This window comes from Daphnia carinata, chromosome 5, assembly GCF_022539665.2.
Source record: "Daphnia carinata strain CSIRO-1 chromosome 5, CSIRO_AGI_Dcar_HiC_V3, whole genome shotgun sequence".
Classification (NCBI taxonomy): domain Eukaryota; kingdom Metazoa; phylum Arthropoda; class Branchiopoda; order Diplostraca; family Daphniidae; genus Daphnia; species Daphnia carinata.
The window spans coordinates 3,479,510-3,502,832 of NC_081335.1; the positions used below are offsets into that span (position 1 = coordinate 3,479,510).

The 23,323-nt window shown below is 40.1% G+C and overlaps 4 protein-coding genes across 5 annotated transcripts; 1 reads left to right on the top strand and 3 right to left on the bottom strand.

Moving 5' to 3' along the window:
- Positions 1-8: 8 nt before the first annotated feature.
- LOC130696602 (venom carboxylesterase-6-like) lies at positions 9-2,724 on the bottom strand. Its single transcript, XM_057519693.2, has 11 exons — positions 2,394-2,724; positions 2,166-2,306; positions 1,933-2,095; positions 1,806-1,875; positions 1,618-1,733; positions 1,365-1,555; positions 1,117-1,279; positions 859-1,037; positions 652-805; positions 440-566; positions 9-379 (listed from the first exon to the last, which is right to left on the bottom strand). The coding sequence occupies exons 1-11, from the start codon at positions 2,619-2,621 to the stop codon at positions 211-213; spliced, it is 1,701 nt and encodes a 566-aa protein (XP_057375676.1). The 5' UTR covers positions 2,622-2,724; the 3' UTR covers positions 9-210.
- A 5,861-nt stretch (positions 2,725-8,585) lies between these two features.
- LOC130696606 (major facilitator superfamily domain-containing protein 1-like) lies at positions 8,586-11,242 on the bottom strand. Its single transcript, XM_057519697.2, has 11 exons — positions 10,814-11,242; positions 10,625-10,748; positions 10,445-10,570; positions 10,176-10,381; positions 9,906-10,113; positions 9,621-9,834; positions 9,409-9,506; positions 9,225-9,337; positions 9,045-9,147; positions 8,841-8,973; positions 8,586-8,783 (listed from the first exon to the last, which is right to left on the bottom strand). The coding sequence occupies exons 1-11, from the start codon at positions 11,070-11,072 to the stop codon at positions 8,730-8,732; spliced, it is 1,638 nt and encodes a 545-aa protein (XP_057375680.1). The 5' UTR covers positions 11,073-11,242; the 3' UTR covers positions 8,586-8,729.
- Positions 11,243-11,776: 534 nt separating this feature from the next.
- LOC130696668 (importin-5-like) lies at positions 11,777-16,155 on the top strand. The gene is made up of 10 exons (XM_057519775.2): positions 11,777-11,934; positions 12,099-12,248; positions 12,407-12,811; positions 12,869-13,402; positions 13,465-13,786; positions 13,847-14,308; positions 14,367-14,638; positions 14,704-14,910; positions 14,978-15,301; positions 15,365-16,155. The coding sequence occupies exons 1-10, from the start codon at positions 11,854-11,856 to the stop codon at positions 15,890-15,892; spliced, it is 3,285 nt and encodes a 1,094-aa protein (XP_057375758.1). The 5' UTR covers positions 11,777-11,853; the 3' UTR covers positions 15,893-16,155.
- Positions 16,156-16,192: 37 nt separating this feature from the next.
- On the bottom strand, positions 16,193-23,160 carry LOC130696565 (proteasome activator complex subunit 4-like). 2 transcript variants are annotated; one of them, XM_059495236.1, is made up of 18 exons: positions 22,843-23,160; positions 22,092-22,768; positions 21,732-22,036; positions 21,357-21,661; positions 21,118-21,285; positions 20,680-21,063; positions 20,040-20,618; positions 19,515-19,974; positions 18,824-19,442; positions 18,657-18,743; positions 18,340-18,584; positions 17,944-18,266; positions 17,583-17,873; positions 17,197-17,520; positions 17,011-17,133; positions 16,625-16,897; positions 16,393-16,563; positions 16,193-16,320 (listed from the first exon to the last, which is right to left on the bottom strand). In XM_059495236.1, the coding sequence occupies exons 1-17, from the start codon at positions 23,029-23,031 to the stop codon at positions 16,429-16,431; spliced, it is 5,487 nt and encodes a 1,828-aa protein (XP_059351219.1). In that variant the 5' UTR covers positions 23,032-23,160; the 3' UTR covers positions 16,193-16,320; positions 16,393-16,428. The 2 variants fall into 2 exon arrangements, with proteins under 2 accessions (XP_059351219.1, XP_057375631.1); XM_057519648.2 differs by having other exon boundaries at positions 16,193-16,330.
- Positions 23,161-23,323: the final 163 nt, after the last annotated feature.

The window sequence follows — 23,323 nt, forward strand, 5'->3', positions numbered from 1 at the left end:
CTAACGTGTGTGAAAGCCACCGGGTAATTTATTCCGCATATGGATAGCAAAGTTTTACGAATCTTTGACACTGTATACTAAGGAAGCGGAAAGTATAAATCATGTATCCGTTAAAAGCCCTGTCACCTTGCTAGAATTTTCTTTTTGCCTGTTTAGAATTGCTGTGCAAGAATATTAATCGTTAGACTGAAAAGCGTTTAACCAATATTTTCACGGCGTATTTGGAGAATGAAGTTCACCATTCCAAAAAGTCAAGCGTTCGTGAAATGGCATCGACTGATTCACCATGGACGGATTTTCGGCATCGATTCTGAGGTACCGTGTCTCTCCTTTTTCCATAGGCGTCCATCCACCGATAACAAGGTCACTTTGGGGTACGCTATAGTTTCAACATCAGTTAGGGTCTTTAATATTACGATAACGTCACGTAATCTTCTACCCGTCTTGCGCGAATGTAGACCACAAATCGAGCAGAATCTTTGATATTTTGAAATCATCCGTGGCATTCATGCGTGGAAGGAAATCGTTGGTGAACATTAAGTAGAGTTCGTCCGTATGACCAGCACCTTAAAATTCATGGAAAATATTGAAGGGTTTTAGAAAAGCTTTTCCACAACTAACACTTTGACTCTCCGCCTTTTTTTCCTTTACCGAAATTGAAGGTAGAAGGTAATCCTAGAAGTGAAGGCAGCGATAATTGACCTTTGTGACCGTAGAGATAATAATAGATAGGTTGATCGCTAAATTTGGTGAGTAAATGGACTGAATCATCTATTCCTTTAAAAAAGGCGCTGTCGGAAATCATCTAAAGTGTAAAATTTACTGTTTCAGTTCTATCAATAGTAGCATTATGAATACCTGCTCTAATTGAGTTAATTGGTTTTGAAAAGTCACGTTCCTGACGAAATAGCGGTCGATTATTCGATTCACAATCTTGTCACTATCCTCTGTAAATTCAACACCTGCGATGTAGCGTAAATACCTGAGAGGATCTTCAGTGAAGTTTTGCATCAGAGAACCATTATTGGCAAGAAGCACTATAAAACAGAGGTAAAAAAAAGAAAAGATTGTGGTATTGAGTCGACAGAAAACAATACGATTTTTGCTTATCTGTACGAGCTACGACAAAAGCTCCCTCGTTTTCGTTTACTCCTGTAATTAAAGGCACCGAATTTATTTGATTTTGTTCGATGAGTCTTCGTGGATCGTCTGAGATAAACGGCAATTTTCTCTCACGATCGATGCGAGGTCCAAATGCGATGGGAACAATCCTCAAAACCTGAAACAGACCACTCGTCATTATTTTTTAATATTTAGCCCTAGCACTTCAAGTGCCTATTCTAACCTTCTATTTACATTCTCACCTCAATTTTTTTTCGGAAAATAGCCAATGCCCTGGCAGGTTTGCTACGTAGGCATGTCAGTAGCTCGCTAGAGTTTGAAGATTGGCAATCCAAATCTTTCGCCAACATCTTAGTGTAGGTTCCAATAGATTTTTCTATTGACCAAGGGTTGAGTGCTGAGCCCGATTGTGCGATCGCTCGATGAAATAATCCTTACAATCCCAATCGTGGAACAAACTTTAAGGCTGAATGGAAATATTTTTTGCTTGATTACCTTTAGAATGAGGTGCGAAGAGATGATGGTGAACACTGGCACCTCCAGAGCTTTCGCCGAATATTGTCACTAAATCTGGGTTGCCGCCGAAAAACCGGATGTTTTCATTCACCCACCTTTCCGCGTGGAGCAAATACCATTGTTTGACGCAATTGTTCAAGTAAAGCAGCGAGTTTATTAAAATGTACCTTAACGCCATTGATTGGTCCAATAGCCCGTAATTTCCCGGAGCTTCAGCATCTTCGGTACTTAGAAAACCTAACGAAAATATCGAATTTTTACTAACCGCTTTTAATAACTTAATATTTTTCCAACCTAGAGGCCCAAGTCGATAATTAATAGTCACGAGGACGATATCGCGATCAAGAAAATAACGAGGTCCGTATATGTCAGTAAAGCCGCCGTTACCGCTATTCATAAACCAAGATCCACCATGAATCCAAACCATCACTGCTCGCGTACTCTTCATAATATCCAACTGCTCAAAATAACAACACTATTTCTCTGATACTAACAAGTGGTTAGTGTCAGAGAGATAGGAAACTTACATCGTGAGTGTATATGTTGAGTTTAAGGCAATCCTCCACACCCAGGATAAATCTAAGAAACGTATTATATTGTATACACGTAGGGCCTTCCCGGGTGGCATCAAGAATCTGGTCTAACCATGGCTCAGTAGGTAAGGGATCCTAAAAATTTCCACTATTATAAAAGTGAAGCGCTAGGGATAAGCGAAGACTTGCTAAAAGCAGAAGAATTCCAACAAAAATACTCACGCTAAAGCGAAGTTCTCCAAGTGGTGGCTTTGCGTATGGAATACCGCGAAAAGCGTAAAATAACCGCCCAGTCTCTGAAGTCATTTCTGTCCCACGTACCTTACCTAGTGTTGGTATTGTAACGATTGGTTGACGTGAATGATCGTTCGATGGAAACAAATCGCATCTTGTTGCTCTGAAAAGAAAAAACAGGCACAACAAGAAATCCCGTTTCATTCTGGAACACATGCACAGCGACGTGCGAGAACCTCTGAAGAAATTAAATCCGAGTTGGACGATGAAATAAGACCTGCTCTTTTGTTTTTCTCTTGCTTATTTGACAGCACAGTCTATGTTTTCTGCTTTATTGCCTACCAGTAAAGAAGTGTTCCAACTCTTTGATTTTCACGAGACAGAATAAACTGACCCAAATAGATGAACGATACCAATGTAGCCCTGAGCAAGGAAAATGAGCGGCCTTGATTTCAGGCATCTGACATTTAAGGCGGTTCATCCTTTATAGGTTAAATAATATGAAAAAATATATATACTGCTTGAAGAGAAGCATGTCGAAAGTTGCTTCTTAGTTACAAACATTTAGGTATGCGAAGAATTGAAAAGCAATCATTCTAGATTTTTCTAATGACCAGCCATGGGCATACTGGATGCATCAAACATAACTACCCACGCGCAAGTTAAGCTCCAGAGATGGCGTTGCGGCTGCCTTGTTTAGCCATTTTATGGAGGGCACCGGGAGAAAGGCAAGACATTTTTCAGTCTTTAATATGGCAATCCGTTTTACATAAAAAAAAAAAAAAAATGGCGGAAAAAAAAAAAAAAATCGCACTTTTTTCTCTTTTTTCTACCCGTAGCCATCTATCAGTCGGTTTCGTTATTACAGGCATGTAAGCAATTTCAGTTAATTGTATGCCATTTGCATTTAATTGAACAGCGTGGCTGGAGAAAACTGCGTGGCTGGAGGAGCAATTGAAAAATGGATAAGATAATAAAACAAAAAAGTGGTAAGTACAAACATTATTATATTGGTTTTCAATTATTAATTATTGTTTATTAGATCAAATTATGAAGCTGCAGGCCCAATTATTGGAACAACACAAAATATTAGATAACAGCAAAGCTAAGGATGGTAAGGCCTAATATGTAATGATTCTATTTATTTGCTTTTATTCATTTGTGTAATAATAAGTCCATGCAGCGAAGGAACTGAAGAATTGTGGGACCGTATTTGGGCCGAAAATAGGTGTGGTACGGAAACCCAGAAATGGCATGAGTTCAACAAAAACATGGATTAGGTACTTTTCGGTTTTTTGTCTATTGAAAAAGTATTTTTAATGCTATTATTTTGCATTCACAGAATTATAGTGGGGGATCAAGTCAAGTCCGGAAGTGTTACAGGATGGAAGAGTGAGCCTACAGTTGAAAAACACTGAAAGTGCATTACCATTAAGGTGAGGTAAAGTAATAGAGTATGCAAATTGTCTAATGAGTAGTACCATCTTGTGTGAATGAATCCTGTGTAACAGCAATCCTTTATAGTTCTGTCACTGCTAGAAAGCCTCAAATAATTCTGCTTCTCTTGCTAAAGAACAACTTGTCCTTTACGCTCAGAGTGTTGGTGAAGCTGGGTACTTAAATGGCCCTAAAGATGTTTCACTTCACTGGCATTGCAGTGATGAACATCATACATGGACTCTTTAGGTATGAAAGGAATTTTCTTGAAAAATTTTTGAATTTATGATGAAGCTTTTCTCCTGCTTTTTGCCAACCATGTCTAATCTACAAAAAAGAATTTATCCAATAGGAAAGGATTTTCAGCATACTGGGAACACAACTATCAACAATGCAACATTCTAGGAGTGCTATTTTATCATTCAAGAGCCTTATACAATGATTTTCATCTGCAATTTGTATGGCCTTTCCCAAGCTTCTGCCAGAAGTTGAATCTATAAGTCATGTAAGTCACATGAGCAACAATTGAGATGCTTAATGGTGTTGTTTTTCTTTTCTCAGCATAGGTTAATAGTAACATTGGATCTGAAAAGATTCTTGGTTGGGGAAAGACACTGAATAAATTGTATTGATTCGATGGATGACATGACATTTCTATACTTCATTCGGATTCCCGAGACGGTATTTTATATTTAAAAAATTGAAGTGCATATCTGGGCTCCCTTCCTTTCCGTAGCCCCGTTTCCCCTTGACTCGTAATAAGCCCGTAGGGGGTCATGCCCCTACTGTACGGTATATATAAAAATAACATATACCGAGGTTTGGAGGGCTCTGGCCGGAAAGGGGACGTGGGGGTCCGCTTAGTCCGATGATGTGTTCACGGAGGGCTCTGTGGCTACCCACAAATCCGAACTAAAGGTTAATCGCTCCTGTAAAAATGTTCCAAATCTTCAGCTCTTCTTCCGGCTTCTCTTAGCCAATCACCGGGTAATCTCCCCGGTGGGTCAACAAGGCAGTGTCTCCCCCTGCCTGGGTTGACGGCAACTTTTGAAAGGGCTATTGTGCCTTTTTAAAGTTGCAAAAATAATTGTAATGTGCAGAGAATTGTCAATAAATTTTTTTTTAGAAAATATTTTTTTCCAAAACTTGTTTCTTTCATTGTCTGTGTTAGCTGTATTCACACATTATCCACTTGTTTTTTTTTTTTTTGCTTTGCTTATTTGTTTTTGTCATCTTAGATGGTAAGCATTGTTTCCATTGGTTTATCGTTTATCTGTAAGTATTCTATTATTATTCAAGGATCGAACCCTGGATGTTCAGCATACCGCGCCGATGCTCTACCAATGAGCCATGAATCATATGATGTCAAGTTGGCTTTTTTCTAGTCACTTGTGGACTTGCATTTACACTTAGAATAAAACTGAAATGCAATTCTGCAATATGCTCTTCTACATTTATTCTTCTTCATTTTTACACATTTACTGAGGGTTGAACTAAGGGTAACAAGTATCGCAGCTAAAGGCTCTACCACAGAGCTATAAACCTTTTGAAAGTAATAGAAGATAAACATATAATGTTGAAAGACTGCATAAACATCCTAGACGATAACATATCATATGCGATAATAAAATATTTAGATATATCTCGTGGCTCAATGTTAGAGCATCAGCGTTGCACGCTGAATGTCTGGGGATCGGTTCCCATACGAGTAAAACAAAATACAAAATTACTTCAAAAAATATCCAGATATTACACGTTGTTCCTTGAATCTAAGTTGAAGAATTTAAAGAGTGTAATTAATAATAATTGAATACTTACAGATAAACGATAAACACTGCTTACCATCAAAGGTGACAAAAACAATAAAGCAAAGCAAAAAAAAAAAACAAGTGGATAATGTGTGAATACAGCTAACACAGACAATGAAAGAAACAAGTTTTGGAAAAAAATATTTTCTAAAAAAAAATTTATTGACAATTCTCTGCACATTACAATTATTTTTGCAACTTTAAAAAGGCACAATAGCCCTTTCAAAAGTTGCCGTCAACCCAGGCAGGGGGAGACACTGCCTTGTTGACCCACCGGGGAGATTACCCGGTGATTGGCTAAGAGAAGCCGGAAGAAGAGCTGAAGATTTGGAACATTTTTACAGGAGCGATTAACCTTTAGTTCGGATTTGTGGGTAGCCACAGAGCCCTCCGTGAACACATCATCGGACTAAGCGGACCCCCACGTCCCCTTTCCGGCCAGAGCCCTCCAAACCTCGGTATATGTTATTTTTATATATACCGTACAGTAGGGGCATGACCCCCTACGGGCTTATTACGAGTCAAGGGGAAACGGGGCTACGGAAAGGAAGGGAGCCCAGATATGCACTTCAATTTTTTAAATATAAAATACCGTCTCGGGAATCCGAATGAAGTATAGAAATGTCATGTCATCCCTCCAATCATTACAATTTATTCAGTGTCTTGCCCCAACCAAGAATCTTTTCAGATCCAATGTTACTATTAACCTATATTGAGAAAAGAAAAACAACACCATTAAGCATCTCAATTGTTGCTCATGTGACTTACATTACTCATAGATTCAACTTCTGGCAGAAGCTTGGGAAAGGCCATACAAATTGCAGATGAAAATCATTGTATAAGGCTCTTGAAAGATAAAATAGCACCTGTAGAATATTGCATTGTTGATAGTTGTGTTCCCAGTATGCTGAAAATCCTTTTCTATTGGATAATTTTTTTTTGTAGATTAGACATGGTTGGCAAAAAGGAGGAGAAATGCTTCGTCATAAATTCAAAATTTTTTCAAGAAAATTCCGCTCATACCTTCATCGCTGCAATTCCAGCAAAGTGAAACATCTTTAGGGCCATTTAAGTACCCAGCTTCACAAACACTCTGAACGTGAAGGACAACTTGTTCTTTAGCAAGAGAAGCAGAATTATTTGATGCTTCTAGCTGTGACAGAACTATAAAGGATTGCTGTTATACAAGATTCATTTACACAAGATGGTACTTCTCATTAGGCAATGTGCATACTCTATTACTTTACCTCATACCTTAATGGTAATGCACTCTCAGTGTTTTTTCAACTGTAGGCTCACTCTTCCATCCTGTAACACTTCCAGACTTGACTTGATCCCCTGCTAAAATTCTGTGAATGCAAAATAATAGCATTAAAAATACTTTTTCGATAGACAAAAAACCGAAAAGTACCTAATCCATGTTTGATGGTGAACTCATGCCATTTCTAGGTTTCCGTACCACACCCATTTTCGGCAGTCTTTATGGTAATATTAATCAAAGCCATATGTACCACTATGAAATGAATGTTGAAAAGCAAATAAAAACCCATTGAGATGGATATCAGGAGAATCAGAATAGATCTCAAATAACTTCAGTTATTCTTTTCCCTATAATACTTAGTGACATAGCATAATAGATATACTTGCCTCAATTCAGAACCATAGACCAACGGAAAAGAACACAGAAATGTAGCTGTGAAAGCAGATCACTTTAAAACACAGGATCAGGTATAGATCACCTAATAGTTGACCTAAAATGCAAAGGCAAAAATATTGGGCACGAACGCAGTTTACCAAACATACTAGCAAAATAAAATAATTATCAAAGAAAAACATATGCACACTTGGGTTGCCGAATGGGTAAGTTTGATGCAATCTATGGCAATCCGTTAAACCCCCCCCCCCTTCCCCTAAAAAAAAAAATAATAGCGGCCATTCTTTTTGTTTTACTGCTATCGACCGGTAGATGGCGATAGCAGTGAAACAGAAAAAAAAAGACCGATATTTTTTTTGGGGGGGTAAAACGGATTGCCATAAATGAAGCAGTGCAATATTTGTACGTCGATAATAGGGGTGGAGGTAAAAAAAACAAAAAAAATAGAAATAACGATACCCTTCAGACGAGGGAAACTCAAATACACGCTGTCAACGTAAAAACAAAGTAAACAATGAGAATCACATGACAACAAAAAATAACAATAGTTCCATTTCACACGCTAGAGGCTGATGAATCTGCAGCGCCATCTAGTGGAAATACTGTTTGGTTAGGTTTTAAAACAAGCCCGATAAAATAAGCATCGCACTAGCGCTGTAGCGTACTGGCGCGCGAGCATTGCATCAAATACTCGGTGTATTTCAAAAACAATTCAACTTCAACTTCATAAAAGAAATAGCAATTTATTCGGAATCAGAATTCGATTTTGAGTATACCCTGTGATATTCAACTAATTCCGATGAGCGTCAGTTTTTTCAGAAAAAAAATTTAAGCCCGACCGAGAAAAGTCGGGCTTATTTAGTCGAGCTTAAAAATTTTTTCGGTCAGTGTATGTAGAGAATTAACTAGAAACGTGACCGGTAGATGGCGATAGCAGTAAAACAGAAAAAGGCCAATATTTCATTTTTATTTTGGGTAAAACGGATTGCCATATACATTTCTCAGAATTTTCATTGGATTGAGTCGCCATCTCACGGTCAAAATTCAAAGAAATTATGGAAGCAAATTGAAAGCAGATTTGGATGGGAGTTCAGTTTTACTGCAAGTGCGCACAAAATGATTGCAACATTGATGAAACAATGAACACAATTGATTGGGGAAAAATGATATTCAGCACAGGAAACAAGTTGCTCTGGAGACACATGTATCTGGACTTTCTGAAGCCTCTAAATTAATTATTTAAATTCAGATCTTTTATTTCACTATAGTTTACACTTCCTATAAAGTTTGTCAGTATACTTTATTATCACGTATACACAGCAGAAAGTGTTTAGTCGGCTATTTCAAGGTGAAGTGATACAAAATGATCGAATTTTTCGTAATTCGCGAATAAAAAATATTACGTTCTGCAGAAAATAACTCGTCTTATCGAAGGGCACGGTAGACCATGCTGGCTTGAGGAACCAAATGTTCAGGAATCTGGGGGACAAAAAATGGTGCACACGCTTTGAGAAATACTTTGTAAGGTGTTATTACCTTAGCTCCTATGCGTGAGAGATAACGGTTCCGCATAGCAAAATCGGACCTTGGCTGTAGCAGGTCATAGGGGGTGACATCCGACATAGAACCAGATGCAAAAAACTTTTCTCGCTCCAGGTTTTCTTTTGACCTAAATACAATTCTAAAATATTGTCGAATCCACAAGCAATTTCTTATTCTAGTTGGGAATGCCAAGCTTACATAAGTTCTCGTTCATGTTTGTCCCTTTCGGCTACAGACATGTTAAGAAGACCTCCTCGACTTGCGTTCATCACCCAAATCAGGACGGTCGCTACCAAAGATACTACAAATCACAGGAATGGATTCAGAATGAATGCGACGGCGAACGTAATATCCAAATGAAACAGGTAAACAACTTACAGCATAACCATGCCAAAAAGAAGACTTCAAGCACAAGGTAGCCTTGGTCGTCAACAATTCTTCCGGCCATCATGGTCACTACTGCCATCCCTAAGTTTTGAACAGCTTGCATTCTAAAGACAAAAATGTTATCCAACAACTCATGAACTTTTTAACGAAACCATCTTTTTTTTACTCGACTCACATTCCGTATGCTGTCCCCAGTTGGTATTCAGGCACAACTAAGGCCACCATGGGCCATAAAGCACTAGCTAGCATGGAATATGAGAACCCCATAGTAACCTTATGCGGAAAAAAAAAAGGAAAAGAATGGCCAATTAAATTTTTTAAACGTTAACTGCGCCATTAAACTGTTGAATCTCTAGTTCATCCCAGAACGTTAAAAAAAATAATTACCATGCCGACGTAGGGGTTTATAAAGGTAAATGTGAGCAAAGCGTGACTCCCGATTGTGAATAAAATCGCAAGAAACACCCATAGGATATTGCGTCCGACCTTATCCACTAATATGCCGAAAAAGGGAGAAGCAACCGCTGATATGACGTAGACAATCGAGTTTACTGCATTCGCGTTGCTTGGCGAGAAGTCAAACTTTCGTTCAAAAAACACCCTGAAATCGAATAATTGCAGAAAGAAATACAATTAGAATTCAACTCATGTGGCCTTTTCAACAATACTCACTGTCCCAGCCCGATAAATGGGAAAATAGCAACATAGTAGGCAACGCAGATGACCGACATCAGCCAAAATGTCGCGGGGAAGTCTTTGACATCGCTAAATCGAATAACTTCACCAGTCTGCCCACTTTTTTTCAGAATTCGGTTCGCCCGTTTGTCCAAATATCCAAGAATAAGTCCACTTAATAATGACATTACACACGAGGCCGACGCTGGAGAAATTTCAAAATTAATCATTTAACAAAATTTCGATCTCTTCAACAGGAAAGGTTACCGATCATTAGAACCACTCCCGTGCATAAAAAGCCGCTATAAAATTGAGAGACGTATTTATATAGCGGTCCCATAACGTTGAAATTCACAGTCGAGCCAAGCCTGGCAAAGCTTAGTTGTAAGCCAAAGACCATGTTAAGTTCTTTTCCTTTGAACCAAGAAACTGCATAGGTGTTTTGAGCAACAGCTAGTGATTCTCCTCCAATACTAATGAAAAAAAACAGTTAAATTATTCAGAAAATGTCCCCAAGCCTCTTTTTTGTGCCTTACCCAAAAATAAGGCGACCCATTTCCATTAACCAAAATTTATTCAGTATGCCTCCAAGAGCAAATGTCAGTTGACCCAACAACACTAGTGTAGCAAATATAATTGTCCCTAACTGCATACCAAACACTCTATAGAACTGAAATGTTAGTTCACATCACTAAATTAATTCACTTGATAATTACCTATCTAATAAAAATCCACCAATAAAACAAAGTATCACATTTGGCCAAGAGTACCAGGCATAAAGATTGGCAAATTGGGCAGTGTTGATGCCCATGTCTGACTTGATGTTGTCCTGTAATGCACCTAAGAATTTAGAGGTACTAATTGAACAATAAACAATGTTTGTGCTATAATTCAGTTGTAGTTACCTGGGTTATCATAGCAAAACGTGGAACCAAACCCAAGAAGGCACATTAAAAAGAGTGCAATAAACCTGTGAGGCATTCTCCGAGGATCACAGAAAGGGCTTGCACCACAGCCCGTGAGCATCACTTCAACATCTTCATCGCCAACTTCATTGGAATGGGTGGGTACAGACGTTTCAATCAGGGTTTCTGATATTTCCTCTTTGACATCCCCAGGAACTTCGTTTTCTAATATTGGCTGGATTTCATCGTCGGAAGCCATGACTTAATGGAAATGTGCAAGTTGAGGATTATGCATAAATGACTCACAAGGAGTTCAAGCTTTCCTTCTCCGAGAACAGATATGTTACAATTAATTCACTCTTAGTATGCCAGTTTCGGGCGTTTACTAATTCTCAGAGCACAGAACAAAACACCATCTCTTCTTACCAACACGGGGGCGTGAAAAATAGCAATTTCGTCTGCTTCAAATCAACAACGCCACCAGATCTACTAAAAAATATGAAATGCGGAAAATGGCGAGATGGCGCACATCCGCCATCCGGCCAAGCGGGCTGCGAGCCTGGGTACTGGCATGCTGGATGGGAATTCCAAAATAAAAGTCTTTGAATGCATTTTTCAACACTTTTAAATATCAATATATGAAATCTCGTTTTCACGGGATGAGAAATAGCCTGAAAACTGCACCTATCCTAAATGTTCTTTTAATGATTTTTTAATACAATTTCCGCTTTTGTCAAAATGGTTCTCGGGATCTACCGGCCCCTTGTATCGGCTTTGCTACAACGTTCTACTTCAAAGGCTGTCAAATATATTGAAATTCTCCATCAAAATAATATTTTATATTTCTAAAATTATTTAACGGGCATTAATAGAAGTATTAATGATAATACTCTATAAATAACAAACACTTAATTTAACTTCTCGTGCTATATGACAAGTTGACAACCTTCGCAGCCGTCCAAGGCCTTCTGGCAGCCGACAACCACGTTTCTTCGCGTTGCGGCAATCGCCGTTAAAACCCAATCCAGCACATCCCTAACATGGCGGAAGATCAACAGCAGTTTCTGCATTTATTGAGTACATTATTAAGTACGGATAATACCGTCCGTAGTAACGCTGAGGTTAGTGTGTATTTTTCATTTAGCTCATTGTACGTATGTTTAAACGACTCCGTCATTATCTGTCAAATCTTCAAACACCTAGTAGCATGCTTGCACTGCGTAGCGATACTTTTTCCATTCATTAAACCGATTTGTATATAAATCAATTTTTTAAAAACTTCCAGACTACACTTGATGGAATTCCTGTGGAAACTAGAGCAACTTACCTTTTGGCTTCCATGAGGAACACCACTGTGGGTGAAGATGTACGTCAAATGGCAGCTGTCTTGTTGAGAAGAGTTATCTCTAATGAATTTGAAGATTTCTATAACAAGGTAATCATAAATGGTTATTTTTGCTAAGAAAGATTTCATTGGAGAACACATTTATGCTAATTGTTGGGAAAATGAAATCAAGGAAACCCTATTTCTCTGAAATAGTGTGCTTAATTGTAATTCTATAATGGTTTAATTTTTAAAATTTGTATTTTCAGCTTACACCTGAAAACCAAGTTCATTTGAAAAATGAACTACTGGCAATCATTCATACAGAAACCCAAGCAGGAATGAGACGAAAAATATGTGAAGTTGTCTCTGAACTGGCCAGACAACTACTGGATGAGGAAGGCAATAATCTGTGGCCAGAGTTTCTCCGCTTCCTATTTGAGTCTGCCAGCAATGGCACTCCTGAGCTCAAGGAGAGTGCCTTGCAAATGTTTGGATCTGTACCTGGTATATTTGGGAACCAACAGTCTCAATACCTAAATGTCATCAAACAGATGCTACAGCAATGCATGGCTGACTGGGCAAATTATGCAGTCCGCTATCAGGCTGTGAAATCATTGTCATCATTCATTCTCTTGCATGATGATGATGTTGCCATCCAAAAACATTTTCAGGTAATATAAAAAATTATTTCCATGTTCTTACCTAATTTTATTGTGTCATTATCCCAGGATTTGACAGCAGGAATGATACAAATTGTCGCAGAAAGTATTCAGAAACAAGATGACGATACGTTACTGAAGTGCGTGGTGGATTTAGCTGAGAACACACCTAAATTCCTTCGACTTCAGATCGAACCCCTGCTGCAAATGTGTACGCAAGCAGTGGCAAATGAAGAACTATTGGATTCTTGGCGCCAGCTGGCCTTGGAAGTCATCGTTACATTAGCAGAGACAGCACCTGCATCGGTCCGCAAAAACGGAGCGACGCTGATCCCATTAGTGATATCAACTGCCCTGAAAATGATGACAGATTTGGAAGACGACGAAGAGTGGAGCACAAGCGACGATTTAACAGAAGAAGACAACGATAGCAATTCGGTAGTTGCGGAAGCAGCTCTCGATCGCCTAGCCTGCGGTATCGGTGGAAAGTCCGTTCTGCCCCTCATCATCCAAAGTTTACCTACCATGCTCGCAAATCCCGACTGGAGATACAGGCACGCTGCTCTGATGGCCGTTTCTGCCGTGGGCGAAGGATGCCATAAGGTACTTAACGTTGTTCTGCAATATCCGGAAGTTACTGGTTAATCTTCGGAATTTTGAACTAGGAAATGGAACCTCTTCTCACGCAAATCATGGATGGAATTCTCAATTTTCTTCGAGATCCTCACCCTCGCGTCCGCTACGCCACATGCAATGCAATTGGCCAGATGTCAACGGACTTTGCCACAATCTTTGAAAAGAAATTTCACGACAAAGTCATTCCAGGGCTGTTGATGGTAATGGACGACAACGAAAACCCTCGCGTTCAAGCCCACGCAGGTGCCGCTTTAGTCAATTTTAGCGAAGATTGTCCGAAAGCAATCTTGGCCCCATACTTGGACTCTATTATGGCCAAACTTGAAGCTATTCTGAGCGCTAAATTCAATGGTTAGCTTTTATTATTAGCTTTTTCCACTTCAGGCCCTTATCAAAGTTCTTTTATTTCAGAATTGGTAGAACGAGGTACGAAGTTGGTTCTCGAGCAAGTCGTAACCACGATTGCTTCCGTTGCCGATACTTCAGAGGAAAAATTTTTGGTCTATTATGATCGATTCATGCCCTGTCTGAAGTACATCATTCAGAATGCAACAACCTCAGAACTCCGCCTTCTTCGTGGAAAAACCATCGAGTGTGTTAGCTTGATAGGCTTAGCCGTGGGTGCCGAGAAGTTTACCCGGGACGCTAGCGAAGTCATGGACATGCTCCTGAAAACTCAAACAGAGGGGGGAGAAATGGCCGATGATGATCCTCAATTATCCTACATGATTTCGGCTTGGGCTCGTATATGCAAAATTCTTGGAAAGCAATTCCAGCCTTACCTTCCACTTGTCATGGGTCCAGTTCTGAAGGCCGCTAGCATGAAACCGGAGGTTGCTCTGCTAGACGCGGATGATCTCAAATCTGTCGAAGGTAAGCAAGTCTGTCCTCAATTTCCGTAAAGCACCTAACGTAATAGTGTTTTCATTAGGCGACGACGATTGGCAGTTCGTGTCACTGAACGATCAACAGAACTTCGGAATCAAAACCGCTGGTCTGGAAGAAAAGGCCACCGCTTGCCAGATGCTTGTCTGCTACGCTCGAGAGCTGAAGGACGCCTTTTCGGACTACACCGAAGAAGTTGTTAAACTAATGGTTCCTCTCCTAAAGTTCTATTTCCACGATGGCGTTCGTACGGCAGCCGTTGAAGCTCTTCCGTACTTACTGGAATGTGCCCGAGTAAAAGGCCCGCAGTATGTGCAGGTATTGTGATAACAAAGCTTTGTTGTTAGGGCGAAGAGCTTGATGCATCCTTTCGACAAATGCAGGATATGTGGGTGTTTATGTGTGGCGATATTCTGAAAGCCATGGATACGGAGCCTGAAAAAGACGTGCTGGCAGAGCAACTGGCTGCGTTGGCGAAATGTATTGAAACTCTGGGAAGTGGTTGCCTAAACGACGAAATGATGACTGAGTTAGTTAAAATCCTCGATCGTTTGATGAAAGATCACTTTACGCGTTCGACGGAACGACAGGTATTTAATAACTAAATATTGTCAATATTGGTGAGCAAATCACTCACAGAAAAGCAAATTACCATAGGAAAAGCGAAAAGATGAAGATTACGACGAAGTGGTTGAGGAACAACTAGTCGATGAAGACGACGAAGATACCTACATCCTTAGTAAAGTCACCGAAGTCATTCATGCTTTGATGGCAGCCTACAGATCTGCTTTCCTACCTGTCCTCGACAATTTGATCCCGCATGTTGTCAGACTGCTAGGTCCCGACCGCCCTTGGCCAGACCACCAATGGGGCATTTGCGTTTTTGATGACGTCATCGAGTTTGCCGGAGCGGACAGCGTCAAATACCAGGAAATATTTTTGAGACCACTACTCGAGTTCCTTAAAGATAAAAGTCCCGAGGTGAGAATTGATTTAGTTAAATATTACCATTGACATCATTCGAGCTTTCTTTTCTTTCATTAGGTAAGACAGGCTGCAGCTTACGGTTGGGGTGCTTTAGGTATGCACGGCACGGCTGTATTCGCTGCTGCATGTGCGCAAGCTGTTCCTACGTTTATTGAAATGATAGCTGCACCAGATTCTCGTAGTGTGGAGAACATTAATCCAACCGAGAACGCCATTTCAGCTGTTACCAAAATCTTGAAATTCAACAATAGTGCTCTACACGTTGATGAAATTATTTCCCACTGGATAAACTGGCTACCTACATGGGAAGATGAGGATGAAGCACCACATATATATAGCTATCTTTGTGATTTAGTTGAGGCGAATCATCCCGTTGTTTTGGGTCCTAATCACGCCAACCTGCCGCGCATCATTTCTATTATAGCTGAAGCATTTAACAAAGAAGTGTTGGATGTCGAATCTGAAGTGTTCCGGCGAATGGTGAATATTGTTCGTCAAGTTCAAGGTAATCAGGAAGTGTTTACAGCCTGCTTGAGTCAGATGAATGCTGAGCAGCAAGCGGCATTGCAGGAGGCATTGACATGAGTATATAACTGTGTGATCAGTAATTGATAATTAAATTCTGTTGGCTTATTCAATATCCCAAAACCTTTTTTTTCTTTTGCATACAGTTGGCTCTTTGTTTGTCTTGAATTATGCTCATTTTTTTAAGCCAATTTTTCCATCTTTAATTTGGCTATAACAAATTTGCTATTTCCATTTTGAACTAGCCAAGCACATTTACCCAATTGTGGGAATCTGAACTAAAACTTGTTGGAAAAATATACATCTGACTATACAACTATAAACTTACCTTACTTTACTTAATGCGACTCAGTTTCACACTTCCCTTTTAATATTTTATTCGCTTTTGCAAACGTTCCTTTCGGTAAACATTGATTCAACTGTGAAATCATAAAAACTCCATTCAAAACGTGAGCTAAATTTCCATCAACTTAATCCATAGAATTCACCTTCAATAAACTAAAAGTTCTTTAAAATCAGAGCAAAGAAAAGATTCAACTTTATAATATGAAAATACATACCTTCACAACACACGTTATGACAGAACGGAAGACAACTCATGCGTAATAATTTGGCGACACGAGCAAATCTGTTAATATGACAAGTTGATCATCAGAAAATTTTTGCTTATGGAACTGCCAATTGTCGTGATGAGTTCGCCGGAAGTTTGAAAGCGTCCTCTTGATGGTCACCTTAAAATAAGTTCACGCAATAAATATGCTAAAACAAATGGAAAGAAAACCGAAATCTTACTGGAATCGGTTGAGGGTCGTTGAGATGATTTCCCAGTTCGATCAAAACATCGGGTAAGAAGTCGGGAACATCATAGGGGAAAGCGTCAACAAATGCACACAGTCCCAAGATTCCGGCATGTCTTTTAACGATCAATGCCATGTCGACATCTGCCAACGATGCAGCCCGTGTGCTGCGATGACACCTGTGACTGATCTGCTTCTGAAACTGGTCTAGCAACTGTTGACTCTTTTCACGGTCGACAAAACCACAATGGAGCAAGCCCCCGAGTACCTAGGAGAAAAAAGCACCTTTTAGTTGTTTCATATACTTTCATTACCCTACTACTAGGAAACATTTAAGTAGAACTTTATTCTTAATTTAATTTACAAACTGCAATCATTTACCTGAGCCGCCTTCTCACGAACTTCTAAACGTTCATCAGCCAACAAGAACGTAACCAATGATGCAACGCTATCCACTCCATCCGAAATAAACGTGACGTTGAATAGATTACTGAACGTTAACACCTAACAAAAATATCCCTTCAGTACAATTTCTTAATGAAAGGGGAAAAAATGATGGAGTCATACTTGAAGAAATTCTAGGGAAGCTATTCTAGCCTTCCAGGAACCTTGATGAGCAACTTGTTTAATGATCTTCAAAGCAACCTCAATGGTAGAAGGACGCATCACCGTAGCGGAAATGAAGCACAAAGCAAGAGAACATTCGCGAGCCAGTTCTTTATCGGTATCGCTGCTTTCAGCTGCGAAGAGATAGGGCAGTAGCAGCAATTGAGCTTCCGGCTGGCAACCATAGCTGCGGGTCCACATTCCAGATAACCACTGGCTTACAGTTTTCAATAGACGTAAAGATTTGTTGCGTTCTTCGTCGCCTTTAATTGTATTCCAGTCAATCTGTTAGTAGAAAATGAAAAATTATACACTGAACACAATTTAACTGGATGGAAAACACTTACCGGAGAATCACGATTGCCATTATCCAAAAGAAGAGACAATTGAGGCAGAATTTCATCGACGAAATCTTTGACTCGGGGAGACGAACTGGCAGTTCCGCCAGGAAGGTCAATATCGTGGAGGAATATATTTGTTAGCACACTACCCAAACGATCACGCATGTTTTGATAAGGATGATTCAGATACGGACGAAGAAGTTTCAAAAGCCGGAAAAGAAGCTCAGACACTCTCCATTCCTGTTGAGAAATCCCTCCTTGAAGCATATACAGTCGACTCGAGTCAGTAAATGATCCCTGTGGTTGATCATGAAATTTAAAAAAAAAACCCAAAAATAACAGAATACTTGTTAAAATTTCATCATACCTGTTCTAGACGATCTTCTAGAATAAGTTCCATTAACCAACCAATGCGATTGGGATCCCTTGATTCCGACGCTGTCGCAATCGCTGTTCCCCAGTCACTAATACTTTCGACGTTGACGTTACTGAATGCTGTTCTTAAAATGGGACAAAGAGCGTTCCACATCGCCTCTGTTTTCGCAAAAGACCAGTGCTTTGAGCCCCGTATCAAGCCCGCTATGATTTCGGCAGCACACCTTTGAGATGCTTCATGCTGATCACATACAAGACGCTCTAGATGTGGAAGGATCCGGCTGAGAAACAAGTCCCCAAAATTGCGGAACAGGCCTGTGGAGTGTGAATGCATCTTTAGGATGTGAAATTAATTATAAACTGTTTGAGTGAAAAGAGAGTCAAATACCTTTGAATAAAGAAAATCTAATAGCACCAAATTTGTCTTTTCCTTTCCTGTCTTCCAGAGACAAGAAATGAACAAACTTTTCTATGTTTGCATCACTCTCAAAAAATGAGAAAATCTCTTTCTCTCCTGGGGTCAGCAATCCAATGGTGGTCTTTTCTGGTAAGCTTGGTTGTTGGTCTTCTGGAGCGTAGATTTCCATGACTTTTGGCCAGGAATAAAACCCAAAATGCGTTTTATGGACAAATCTACAAATGAAATATGGAATTGCTAGATATTTGGAGGAACTACACAACATTTCAATTGATCAATAAGTATACCTAGGTTGATTCCATTCTTCAACCGTCTTGGGAAGCCTTTTTCCTTGATACTGCAACCAGCCATTGTCCCATTGGTCTCCTGAACCACTATAATTGAAAAAGAAAAGTAAGATAATTATACGGAAATCTTAGCTCTAACAACACATTAGCGGAGTAGGGTTGCATACCTTCTGGGGCTTTCTTTAAACTCTGGAGGGCTAAACTGGCGCGCTATATCAGACGGATTCACAACTATTTTCTTGTGCTGCTTTTTCTGCTGCTTCAATATAGCTGCAACTCCTTTAATGGCAACTTTGCGCACGGCAATTGCGTCATGTATTAGATTCTGGACGAAAACGCTGATCATTTTAGGAGGTGCGGGAAGATCCCCACGCAGCTGCAAGCAAAGCATGTGGAAAGCTAGATTATACATCCGCCAATGTAGAGAACCATTGGTAAGAATCTCGACGAGGGAATCAAGCAGTTCGTAGTAGAGTTGTTCATTTTTCTGACCGCCTTCCATTTCACTTCGAACTGCCTGCTCTAATTCTTTCTCTTCAAGCGATGCTTCTGTTAAGAGTTGTGCGGAAGTGATGCATCTGTCTGTGAATGTTAAGTGGACTGATGTCGTTTCAATAGTGCGCATCAGCAACATAGAAATGGCGGTCACCAGCTGGATGATTGAAGGTTTCTCTGATGGTAAAATGCGAGCAACGGCGATCCACAGTTCCTTGACAACGCTCCAATTGTGCATTACTAGCAAAGATCTTTGCTTCGATGAATGTTCAGCAAGGATATACAGAGTACCTTTAAGAAAAATAATAATAACAAATAACTACATTGTTAATGTTACTCAATAATCTGTAAGGCTACGCGAACCTTTCAACTGTTCGTGTGACGCTTCTGGTTTGAGTCCATTAAGTAAATCTTCCATTATAATTTGGTAAGCTTTGGGAGACTGTCGTTGTAAATAACTAAGGACGCCTTGCGCACGGCTACGTACTTCCGAATACTGTGAAGTTGCCAGCTGGACAAGATCTTTAAGAATCATGTGCATCGTGGGAGTCACTACGCTCAGGGTGAAGGCACTCTCCAGGACTCGGAGTTCATGTTGAAGTTGAATGCGATCAACCATCAAGGCTCGGATATCTGCTTTCCGACCAATCAAATTGCTACCGAGCACTTTTTTCACCATTTGAAAATTCTTCTGGTGAGTTTCAAAGTCTTCTTTCAAGACACCGTAGTGGAAGAGTAGCATTTGGCAGATGGAAATCGTGCCGAAGAGGGCAAATGTATCGTCGGAACCAGTGGAGAGAAGGTGGCGCACAACCTTGAATAGCTAAAAACCAGAAGAACGTTAAAATAGCTTGGCAATCATAAAAACATCATTTCAAAAACGCGTACTGTTTGGGCGATAGTTAGTCGAACATGTTTGCCGTTTGAAAACGATATTTGCCAGTGTTCTGCATCAGCATGGGAGAACTGTAACGGAAGAGCCAATCTCACACTCGACTCAGCCATAGAAATCGGCTCTTCTTGCCAAGGAGGGAGGACTGCTCCAGCACCTAAGATGCAGTCCAGCGTATGGTTGAGGGTTCGTTGAAGTTCTTCCCTAGACAGTGTTTTGATTTGATCAGCATGCTCGTCAAGTTTGTTCAAATTGGTTTCCAAATATCTCTTCAACAATTTTTCTGCTAGGAAACGCTCTTCCTTATTCGGAAAATGCCATTTAATTTGAAGATTGTTTAAATCTCCAGGTTTGCCCCAATCTCGTATGGGTAAATATTCAGACAATGCGCGATCATATCCTTCAGCGACGCTACGGAAATCCGTCGGATAAATCGTTGTTAGACTTTTCAACAAGTTGGTGAGTACAGTGCCAGAAGACAAGTAGGCTTCTCGAGCTTTAAGCATTAAGGCACGATCCAGCACACGAATTAACTGATCAGCAAAAGGAAGCAAAAAAGTTCCAGGGCATCGCATCTAAATAAGGAAATCCGGTAAAATTGGTAAAAACATGGACATGTATACAAGGAAACTATACCAGTTCTGATAACAGAAGTAAGTTAAACATGAGCTCGTCTTCTTGTCTTTCTTCTACTAGAATGTCATCGGAAGCAAGCGTGCTTTCCAAAGATTTCAATAAACTCGGCAGAAAGGTCTGCAGCACTTTGGCGGTGTTGACTTTAGCTACTGAGCCAACGATATGGGCAGCAAACTTTCCTGCAACATGTGGTTCGAAGGCACGGCCGCCGACAAACGAATACAGCTTGCCCAAGGCAACATCGAAAATATCCCCCGAGCATTGCATCGCAAGCGAGGCTATCGTAGATGAAAGGCCAACTTCCAACAAGGATTCCTCACGCGTCATTTTTTCAACATTTTTTGCCTTATCTAATCTCGTTTGCTCGAGAGAACTGCTTTCTACCTGAACAATAAGTTTATTTAAACCACGTTCCAACAATTCGAAAAAGGCGCTTACCAAATTGAAGCATCGATCGATAAATTGCAGAACAAAATCCTCAAATCCGGCGGTGGCAGAACATACTCTTTCCTCTTCTTCTGTCAAATCTGAACGCTGCGATATGGCACCAGAGCAATCAACGAAAGGCACTAAGGTTGCAATGGAAGTAACCAACTGAAATGTGACCTATATAAATTGGTGAAAAAATCCATCAATCTAAACCGAACTCGACATGGTGATAAAAACAACCAACATACCAAAGTCTTTCTAATATCGTTAGGATCGATTGCCGGAAGACAGGCCATTAAAAGTGGAAGGACGTGGGATGGCCCTTCTGGATACGCTTCGCCTCTAACTAAAGGTCGAATCACAGAAACTAGACATTGCAATGTAGCTGTCAAACGGTGGGGTTCGGTCACTGTATCCAATGCAGAATAGAGTCGTTCGAGAAGTGGAGGAATAACTAATTCCGGTTTCAATTGAGCAAGTTGATGAAAGGCTATACTAGCTTCATATGCTCCAGCACGAGAGAACATTGCGAGTAAGGCTACTGGAAGAACACCTGTTCCAAAAAACACGGCATAGCAAATGTTAATTTGACAGCAAAGTGAGATTTATTTGTAAAGTCTTACTTTCGACAAAGCGAGTGATGTCAATTTCAGTTAGCTTTGCATTTTCCGGAACTGCAGTAAGCCAACTTTTCTTATTGGAACGTTCACGATGTAGCCGTTTTACGAAAGCTGCAGGTAGGCGACGTAGAAAATCGTTCAATTTCGTGTGCCAGGTGCCAACGTTAGATGGATGGTAATAGCTATTGATAGCTTTAAACAGCGCATCTAAATGATCTTGGCAACTGCTACCGCCTCCAAGGGTGGCAACTATCCACGTAACAACCGCCCCAAGGTCAAATTTGTGACCAATTTGACCTCTTTGATGCCTGAAGGAAGAAATCTGTTAGACGCGTTCATATAATGTTATCACAGTAAAGTAACCTGTAACCAACTGGTAATCCGAAATTGTTCAAAATTTTACAAAACATTAATGGCATAACAGGTTCCCAATTTATTTGGCCGATGTTGTTGTCTGCAAGGCGTGAAAATAGCAGCAGTAAATCAAACTCCCAGCTGGGTTTATTATGACACATCCTCCAGAGACCAATGAATTCTTCAAACCACAGAAGGTAACTTTTTTCGTGATTCTTTGGTTCAGTTTTAGTAGGTAAGAATGTTTCAAATAAACTAACACCCATGGGCATTGTCATGTCAAAGGGGCAGAGCAGAGGTCTCCATTCTTCTAGCATTTCTTCTGTTGCTTCAATCGGGAAGTAGTCACGACAAAGCTTGACAACAGTCCTGAGAACTGAATCCATGGAAGCTGGAATATAATAGAGGCCAACATCTTCATAAGGGGAATCCAAAATTGTTTTCATAACCTTGTAAAGAGGTTTCCATGGAAGCTGCAACTCTTGTGGACTAATCAAGTACTGTTTTTTAAGCAAACCACTCAAAGTGCTGGCAAACAGAGAAATCATTGAGGCCTCCAGGCCAGGTATAACAATGAGATCATAATAGAGCTTGACAAATTTTACATGATCTTCTTTCGAAAATTTGAGCCCATACAAATTAATGTAGCGTATCAGACGGCCAGTCCAAGTAACAACTCCTGGCCTCTACAGATTTTTCCAAAATGTGATTACTGAAAATATTTATGGTGCAATTTTCATACATCTAAATATCGACATACCAACTCACGAAACAATACTGCTCTAGACAAGTTCCATTTTATTTCACTTAGGAATGATTCCGATTCCTCGTCGATTCCTTCCGCGTAAGGAAGAAATTTGTTAAATATCAGTTCTTTTTGAGGACGAAATCCCAGTTTCTTATGCCTTAGTTCTTCACTACTATCAGCAGAATCTACCTCCATTTCCATTCTTTAATATTATCACTCTCTGACTCACTGCTGTTTCTAACGCAAACTGGATGACTCTCCTAAGCACCAAAACTTGCAACTCACTCCTCTGTTGGAGTGGTGGTGGTTCTGTAGCAGACGAACATCCACAGATCTGGGCCATAGCAACTAAACACTACAGGTTCGATTGATTGTTTCGTCCGGTTAGCGGTTGCCAGATTGTCAAACATGTGGGTTCACAAGATTCAAGAGATTCAAGCATCCATTAAGCACAGAACAGAAAATATTGGATAAAATTGCATAAAAACTCAAA

What these genes read in the sequence shown, in the direction of transcription:
- LOC130696602 (XM_057519693.2), bottom strand. Translation starts at nt 2,621, where the DNA reads ATGTGTTCCAGAATGAAACGGGATTTCTTGTTGTGCCTGTTTTTTCTT. An exon ending in CTTCGCACCTCATTCTAAAG is followed by an intron (nt 1,556 to 1,617) that starts GTAATCAAGCAA and finishes TGGGATTGTAAG; the next exon opens with GATTATTTCATCGAGCGATC. An exon ending in GGGAGCTTTTGTCGTAGCTC is followed by an intron (nt 1,038 to 1,116) that starts GTACAGATAAGC and finishes TCTGTTTTATAG; the next exon opens with TGCTTCTTGCCAATAATGGT.
- LOC130696606 (XM_057519697.2), bottom strand. Translation starts at nt 11,072, where the DNA reads ATGGCTTCCGACGATGAAATCCAGCCAATATTAGAAAACGAAGTTCCT. An exon ending in GGGAGTGGTTCTAATGATCG is followed by an intron (nt 10,114 to 10,175) that starts GTAACCTTTCCT and finishes AAATTTCTCCAG; the next exon opens with CGTCGGCCTCGTGTGTAATG. An exon ending in TCTCACGCATAGGAGCTAAG is followed by an intron (nt 8,784 to 8,840) that starts GTAATAACACCT and finishes TTTGTCCCCCAG; the next exon opens with ATTCCTGAACATTTGGTTCC.
- LOC130696668 (XM_057519775.2), top strand. Translation starts at nt 11,854, where the DNA reads ATGGCGGAAGATCAACAGCAGTTTCTGCATTTATTGAGTACATTATTA. An exon ending in CCGTCCGTAGTAACGCTGAG is followed by an intron (nt 11,935 to 12,098) that starts GTTAGTGTGTAT and finishes AAAAACTTCCAG; the next exon opens with ACTACACTTGATGGAATTCC. An exon ending in TGATCTCAAATCTGTCGAAG is followed by an intron (nt 14,309 to 14,366) that starts GTAAGCAAGTCT and finishes TGTTTTCATTAG; the next exon opens with GCGACGACGATTGGCAGTTC.
- LOC130696565 (XM_059495236.1), bottom strand. Translation starts at nt 23,031, where the DNA reads ATGGAAATGGAGGTAGATTCTGCTGATAGTAGTGAAGAACTAAGGCAT. An exon ending in TACTTCTGTTATCAGAACTG is followed by an intron (nt 20,619 to 20,679) that starts GTATAGTTTCCT and finishes TTCCTTATTTAG; the next exon opens with ATGCGATGCCCTGGAACTTT. An exon ending in CTTCCCTAGAATTTCTTCAA is followed by an intron (nt 17,134 to 17,196) that starts GTATGACTCCAT and finishes TATTTTTGTTAG; the next exon opens with GTGTTAACGTTCAGTAATCT.